Source organism: Arachis duranensis, chromosome 9 (genome assembly GCF_000817695.3).
Source record: "Arachis duranensis cultivar V14167 chromosome 9, aradu.V14167.gnm2.J7QH, whole genome shotgun sequence".
Classification (NCBI taxonomy): domain Eukaryota; kingdom Viridiplantae; phylum Streptophyta; class Magnoliopsida; order Fabales; family Fabaceae; genus Arachis; species Arachis duranensis.
The window spans coordinates 42372020-42379756 of record NC_029780.3 but is presented as its reverse complement, the minus strand read 5'-3'; the positions used below and the strand labels follow the sequence as shown (position 1 = coordinate 42379756).

Genomic DNA, 7737 nt, shown 5'->3' with positions numbered 1-7737 from the left:
TGACTTGCAAAAATCACAAACAAACCAAATGAAACATGGACATTCTAATGCTAGAATGTGGTTAGAGGGTTAGGTGACACAATGTGTCAAACAGTTAATGTGCTTAGTAAAAAAAAATAAAGAAAAAGTGCTTGATCTAGACCACCACTTCACTTAATCATTGTCAATCTAATCAATCCTCGGCAACGGCGCCAAAAACTTGATGTGTGGAAAACGGTCCGACATAAAACTCCCCGGCAAGTGTACCAGGTCGCATCAAGTAATAATAACTCACGTGAGTGAGGTCGATCCCATAGGGATTGAAGGATTGAGCAATTTTAGTTTAGTGGTTGATTTAGTCAAGCGAACAAGATTTGATTTGAGTGATTTGTATCCAACGGAAGCTAAATTGCATGAATTTTAAAGGGAGAGGGGAAATTGACTGTAAATTAAATGGCAGAGAAAGTAAAGAAGCTGAATCTTAAAGTGCAAGAAAATGTAAAGTGCGGAAACTTAGATTGCAAGAAATGTAAATGAATGAATCTTAAAGTGCAAGAAATGTAAATTGCTTGAATTCTAAAAGGAATTGGGAATTGGGTTTGCAGGAATTAAACAAGAGAAATGTGAATTTCAACGAACAGGGAAGTAAAAGATGAAATTAATTGCAGTAAATCTTAAACAGAAAATGTAAATTGGCTTGAAGAAGCCTTAGCAGGTGAACAGAAAGAAAATCTCATATCTCAGGGGTCAAGAGACTAGAAAACCAAATCTAGATCTCATTACCTTCCTTGATCCAATTCAGAAAGCAATTGCAACAAATTAAAATCCAAAACAATAAGAAAACTTGAATTTAAATCTCAATTCTCCACTAGTGTAGTAGAAGAAACGAAGAGAGATCTCAAGGTGAGATTGAGACAGAATTTCCTCAATTCTCAACACCCCACACTCAAACAAAGTGTGTAGAAAAGAAAACAAAAACAACCCAGAAGAAGAGAATTCAATTCTCCTTCCCAGGAACTCTCAAATTCTAAAAGCAACAACCAAAAATAAAGTGAGCTCTCTACTGTGAGTACTATGAACATTCTAAAAGAAAGCTCCCTAAAAGAAAAGCTTAAATTCAAAGCTATTTATACACTCTCTTTAAATGATCTTCAAGCCTTGAATTGGGCCCTTGCTCTTGATGGAATTGGGTTGACAAAAGCCTCTGTTGATTGCTCTTAGTGTTGGGAAGAAATCCGTTGGTAACTTGGGCCTTGGGGATTTACGTTTGAGTCAACGTTTGAGGCAAACGTTGACTCAAATGCCTTCGAGTGCCAATTATGCAGCTCGGCCATTCTGCTGTCATCGACGTTTGAGCCAGCGTTTGAGGTCAAACATGAGCTCAAACATGGTTCCCTCCAAGCTTCTCTTTTAGCCAATGTTTGGCCTAACGTTTGAGGCAAACGTTGGCACAAACGTGGCTCAACCAAGGAATCAAACAGGGTGCTCTTCCATGCTCTTCCATGCTAAAATGTAGCCAACGTTTGACCTCACGTTTGAGGCAAACGTTGGCACTAACGTTGCTGTGCCCAGGGGTGATCTTTCTTATTTTTTTGGCGCCAACATTTGACCTCACGTTTGAGGCAAACATTGGCGCAAACGTTGCCTTCTTGGAGTGGTGTTCAGGCGCCAGCGTTTGACTTCACGTTTGAGGCAAACGCTGGCGCAAACGTTGGCCCTCCCCCTGCTTCATCTTCAGCCAACATTTGCCTCAACGTTTAAGGCAAACGTTGGCGCAAACGTAGGCGACCTCCAGGGTGTTTTTCAGCTGCTACTCACGTTTGTGTTCACGTTTGAGGCAAACGTGAGCTCAAACGTGAATCCCTTCTTTCCATGCCCATTCTTGCAACCTTCTTCCAAGCTTTATTCCACCCATCATCAATCAACAATTGTATCAAAGCTATGCCATAATCATGAGAGTTATTCTTCTTCTTGTCATATAAGCAATTTTGGCACAAAAACTCATGAAAATGCATCAATTAATCCATGGTTGATTGAATCTAAGGGAATATGAAATTTCACTCAACTGGCTTACTTGTGGCTCAAAAAAGTGCATAAAACTAAATGAAAATCAAAGAAAAAGACTAGTAAAACTAGGCTAAGATGACTTGTCATCACCCTTTATGAGGCATGGGAAAGGTATAAAGATTTGACAAGGAAGTGCCCCCCGGATATGTTTAATGAGTGGGTGCAATTGCATATCTTCTATGAGGGGTTATCATATGAGTCAAAAAAGGCCCTAGACCATTCTTCTAGAGGTTTCCTAAACAAGAAAAAGATCATTGAAGAGGCCATATATATCATAGAAACTGTGGCCAGCAATGAGTATTTTTATGCCTCTGACAGAACTCAAAAGAGGTGAGTAATGGAGCTCAATTCCATGGATGCTCTGTTAGCTCAAAAAAAATGATCACATCTCGAATAGCAGCTATAACCAAGCAAGTGGAATAGAACCAAGTCTCAGCTGTTCAAGCTCAAGCACCTCAATAAGAGAAAGAAAATCCAGAAGTTGAAGATGCATGGGAACAAGCTAACTACCTAAATAACTCCTCCAAACCACTATATGATCCCAGTGCCAAGACATATAACCCAGGTTGGAAAAACCACCCAAACTTTTGGTGGGGAAACCAACGGAACCACAATCAAGACCACAAACCATACCACTCTAGCCAATACAACAACCACAACTCCAACAGTTACTCAAACAACAATAGATCCGACCACAACTCACAAAATGCACCCTACCACTCCACTCAACAATCATACAACAACTAACCTCAAGATGCTTCACCCTCAACCATACAACCTTGTGATATCAGTTGCAACTTTGCAAGATTTGAAGCTGCGATAGCACAACTAAAGGAAATCATTACCACTGTTGCAGAGAGGCAAGCACAAGCTGACAAAAAGATAGATGCAATCCATAAGGAGGTCAGATCCAACATAAGGAACCAAGGGGCAGCAATTTCAAAATTGGAAGTACAACTTGGGAGCTTGTCTAAACAAGTGCCAATACCCACACATACATTCTCTAGTGACACTATGGTCAATCCAAGAGGGGAATACAAGACCATTACACTAAGAAGCGGGAAGGTTGTGGACGGAGCAGCCCTAAGCCAAGACAAGTAAGAAGAAGAAGTTGCAATTGAGTCTGAAATTAAGAAGGAATAAGAGATTCCTACATCATCCCCACCAAAGCAAGTCCTAAAGCCTTATGTACCTAAAGCACCCTATCCATAAAGGCTAAGGAAGGATGGAAAGGACAGCCAATTTACTAGGTTCCTGGAGATTTTTAAGAAGCTCCAAATTAACAGACCTTTTGCTGAGGCATTTGAGCAAATGCCACTCTATGCCAAGTTCTTAAAGGAGCTCATGACAAGAAAAAGGAACTGGGGTGAAAAAGAAACCATAGTGCTTACAGAGGAATGTAGTGCCATCATACAAAAGAAGCTTCCCCAAAAGATGAAAGATCCTGGGAGCTTTCAAATCCCCTGCATCATAGGGGATATTAACATTGAGAAAGCATTGTGTGATCTGGGAGCTAGCATCAACCTCAAGCCCCTGGCCATGATGAAAAGAATGAGAATTGAAGAAGCCAAACCTACAAGAATGGCACTTCAATTGGCTGATAGAACATTCAAATTCCCTTATGGAGTGGTGGAAGCTTTGCTGGTGAAAGTAGGAGAGTTTATCTTTTCAGCTAATTTTGTTGTGCTTGATATGGAAGAAGAGGCTAACACATCAATCATTCTAGGAAGACCATTCCTAGCTACTGCTAGAGCCATAATTGATGTTCAGAAAGGAGAGGTAGTCTTGAGATTTCATGAAGAGAAGATGGTTTTCAATGTCTTCAAAGCCATGAGTTACCACAAGGAATCCATTGGTGAATGCATGATGGTGGACACAATCGAAAAGATAGTTCAAGGGGTTTTGGAAGAAGAACAATGTGAAGAAATTGTAGAGCTAGAGAAACAAGCATCTGGTGGAGAAATACCACAAGAAACCATGGAAGATTCAATCGTGTTGAACCATACAATTAACAAGGAAGTGGAAGCACCAAAACTAGAGTTGAAAACCCTACCTCCAAGCTTGAAGTATGCCTACTTGGGTGACAACAATACATACCCAGTAATCATCAATTCAAGCTTAACTGAGGGACAAGAAAATGAGCTTATCCATGTGTTGAAGCAACACAAAAATGCTATAGGATGGACACTTGCATATCTAAAAAGCATTAGTCCATCAATGTGTATGCACAAAATCCTCCTTGAGGAAGGTTCCAAGCCCTCAAGACAACAACAAAGAAGGCTAAACCCAATATTGAATGAAGTAGTCCAAAAAAATACTGAAGTTGTGGCACGCAAGGGTGATCTACCCAATCTCAGACAGCCCTTGGTTAAGCCCAGTACAAGTAGTCTCTAAGAAGGCAGGGATCACTGTTGTACCAAATGAAACAAATGAACTAATACCAACAAGAACAGTGACTGGCTGGCGTATGTGCATAGATTATAGGAAGCTTAATGAAGCCACCAGGAAAGACCACTTCCCCTTACCTTTCATGGACCAAATGTTAGAAAGACTTGCGGGACATGAGTACTACTGCTTCTTGGACGGATACTCTGGCTACAATCAGATTGTAGTAGAGCCCAAAGACCAAGAGAAGACTTCCTTTACTTGTCCTTATGGTGTCTTTGCTTATAGGAGAATGCCCTTTGGATTGTGCAATGCACCTGCAACATTCCAAAGGTGCATGCTCTCCATATTTTATGACATGATTGAAAGGTTTATTGAAGTATTCATGCATGACTTCTTTGTATTTGGTAATTCATATTCTAAATGCATACATCACCTTGCTCTGGTGCTAAAGAGGTGCCATGAAACTAACCTAGTTTTGAGCTGGAAAAAGTGCCATTTTATGGTCACTGAAGGGGTGGTTCTTGGTCACAAAATCTCCAAAAGGGGTATAGAGGTGGATAAGGCTAAGGTGGAAGTAATTGAAAAGTTACCCCCACCTTGCAATATCAAGGCAATTAGAAGCCTTTTAGGGCATGCTGGGTTTTATAGGAGGTTTATTAAAGATTTTTCAAAGATTGCTAAACCTCTCAGCAACTTACTTGTCTCTAATACACCTTTTATTTTTTATAGAGAATGCATGCTAGCCTTTGATGAGCTTAAAAATAGACTTTCTTCTGCACCTATTATAGCACCACCTAGCTGGGACTTGCCTTTTGAATTGATGTGTGATGCATCAGATTTTACTATTGGTGTTGTTCTAGGACAAAGGAAAGATAAGCTAGCACATGTTATTTATTATACTAGCAAAGTTCTTAATGAGAATCAAAGGAACTACACCACTACAGAGAGGGAACTCCTGGCCATAGTCTTTGCTTTTGATAAGTTCAGATCATATCTTATTGGCTCTAAGGTTATTATTTTCACTGATCATACAGCCCTCAAGTATCTGCTGACCAAGCAAGAATCCAAGCCTAGATTGATAAGGTGGATCTTGCTACTCCAAGAGTTCAACATAGAGATTAAAGATAGAAGTGGAGCATAGAACAAGGTGGCTGACCACCTATCAAGAATCCCACAAGAAGAGGATGACGCACAGCAACTTGAAGTGAATGAGAGTTTTCCTGATGAGCAGTTGATGGTGATTCAAGAAATCCCTTGGTTTGCTGATATAGCCAATTTTAAGGCTATTGGGGAGCTACCCACCAATATCAACAAACACATGCAGAGAAAGCTAATCAATGATGCTAAACACTACATTTAGGATGAGCCTTATTTGTTTAAAAGGTGTGCTAATAGAATCTTGAGGAGTTGTATATCCCATGAGGAAGGAGAAGAAGTGCTCTGGCAGTGTCATGGATCCACATATGGAGGCCATTTTAGTGGGAAAAGAACTGCAGCCAAGGTGCTGCAGTGTGGATTCTTTTGGCCAACAATATTCAAAGATGCAAAGGAGTTGGTTACAAGGTGCAATGAATGTCAAAGAGCTGAAAACCTACCCAAGAAAAATGAGATGCCACAGAGGTTCATCATGGAGTTGGAATTATTTGATGTATGGGGGATTGATTTTATGGGACCATTCCCACCCTCATACTCAAACAACTATATATTGGTGATTGTAGATTATGTGTCAAAATGGGTAGAGGCCATAGCTACATCAACAAATGACAATAAAGTGGTGATTAATTTCTTAAGAAAAAACATATTCAGCCGATTTGGAGTTCCTAGGGCACTTATTAGTGATGGGGGACACATTTCTGCAATAAGCAACTTGAAGAACTCCTTCTAAAGTATGGACTCAAGTACAAAGTAGCAACCCCCTATCATCAACAGACCAACGGGCAAGCTAAGATTTCAAATAGAGAACTCAAAAGAATCCTTGAAAGAACTGTTGGTAACTCAAGAAAGGAATGGTCCAAAAGGATGGATGACGCACTATGGGCTTATAGGACAACCTTCAAAACACCCATTGGTATGTCTCCATACCAATTAGTGTTTGGGAAGGCTTGTCACCTACCAGTGGAGCTTGAACATAGAGCATTCTGGGCTCTAAAGGTGCTGAACTTTGATAATCAAACTACTGGAGAAAGAAGGCCACTACAACTCAATGAGCTAGAGGAATTCAGATCTCAAGCATATGAAAATGCCAAAATTTACAAGGAAAAAGCTAAGAAATGGCATGACCAAAAGCTAGAAAGAAGAGAGTTTGTAGAAGGTCAAAAACTGCTACTATACAACTCGAGGCTCAAGTTCTTTCCAGGCAAGCTAAAGTCAAGATGGTCTGGACCTTTCACAATCATCAAGGTGTCCCCCATGGTCATGTAGAGCTTATGGAGGACAAGACATAGAGGACTTTCACTGTTAATGGCCACAGGCTTAAGCATTACTTGGGGGACTGAAGAGAGAACTTTTGCGTGGTCTAGAATTCAGAATAAATTCCCATTTCAAGTATAGCTTCTAAACCAACAAAAGTCCTTTCTTACAAAGGTTTTGGTTGTCACAAGTAACAAACCCCTTTAAAATTGATAACTGAGTATTTAAACCTCGAGTCGTCTTCTCAAGGAATTGCAGGGAAGTATGATTTATTATTGGTTATGGAAAAGTATATTTTGGTGTTTTGAAAAGGGTTGAACAAGTAATGTAAAATAACAAGTCGTTAAAATAATAACTAATAAAGCTTTTGGCAAGGTATGAGAACTGGAGGTCCTATCCCGGTTATCCTTATCAATTGTGATGAGAATTGGATTTTTCTCCCACTAAGTCAACTTCTAACTATAAAGGTAAGTCAAGTGGATGAATTAATTTTGATTCCTCAGGTCCTAGTCTTTCCTTGGGAAAGACTAGAGTTATTGGAACTCGAATTAATTCTTGAAGAATTCCAATTTTCAGTCAACAATGAGTTTGATAACTCAAGAGTTACCAATTAATCAACCAAAGCCAAAAGGGAAGAAAAATCTACTCGAATGAAAATAAATTGGATAAAGCTAAAGTATCCATAACATGTAAGTCTGAAATACCTCAATTTATATTAAATAAAGAAAATCCTAACATGGATGGCTCATAAGCCAAATAGGCAACATATGTAATACAAGCAATAAAGTATCTGAAAATAAAAGAGAAATATAAAGTAAAAGGAATATTGAACCTGATGAAGAGTTGAAATCCTAAATCCTTTAAGAGGAATCCTAATCCTAAATCCTAAGAGAG

General features: G+C 39.5%; 1 protein-coding gene across 1 annotated transcript; it reads left to right on the top strand.

The window, feature by feature from the left end:
* The first annotated feature begins 3357 nt into the window (after window positions 1-3357).
* LOC107465572 (uncharacterized) lies at window positions 3358-4440 on the top strand. Its single transcript, XM_016084551.1, has one exon. It carries the CDS (start codon window positions 3358-3360, stop codon window positions 4438-4440), a length of 1083 nt encoding a protein of 360 aa, XP_015940037.1.
* The last annotated feature ends 3297 nt before the right edge of the window (window positions 4441-7737 follow it).

Coding starts and splice junctions, on each gene's coding strand:
- LOC107465572 (XM_016084551.1), top strand. CDS start 3,358: ATGCCACTCTATGCCAAGTTCTTAAAGGAGCTCATGACAAGAAAAAGG.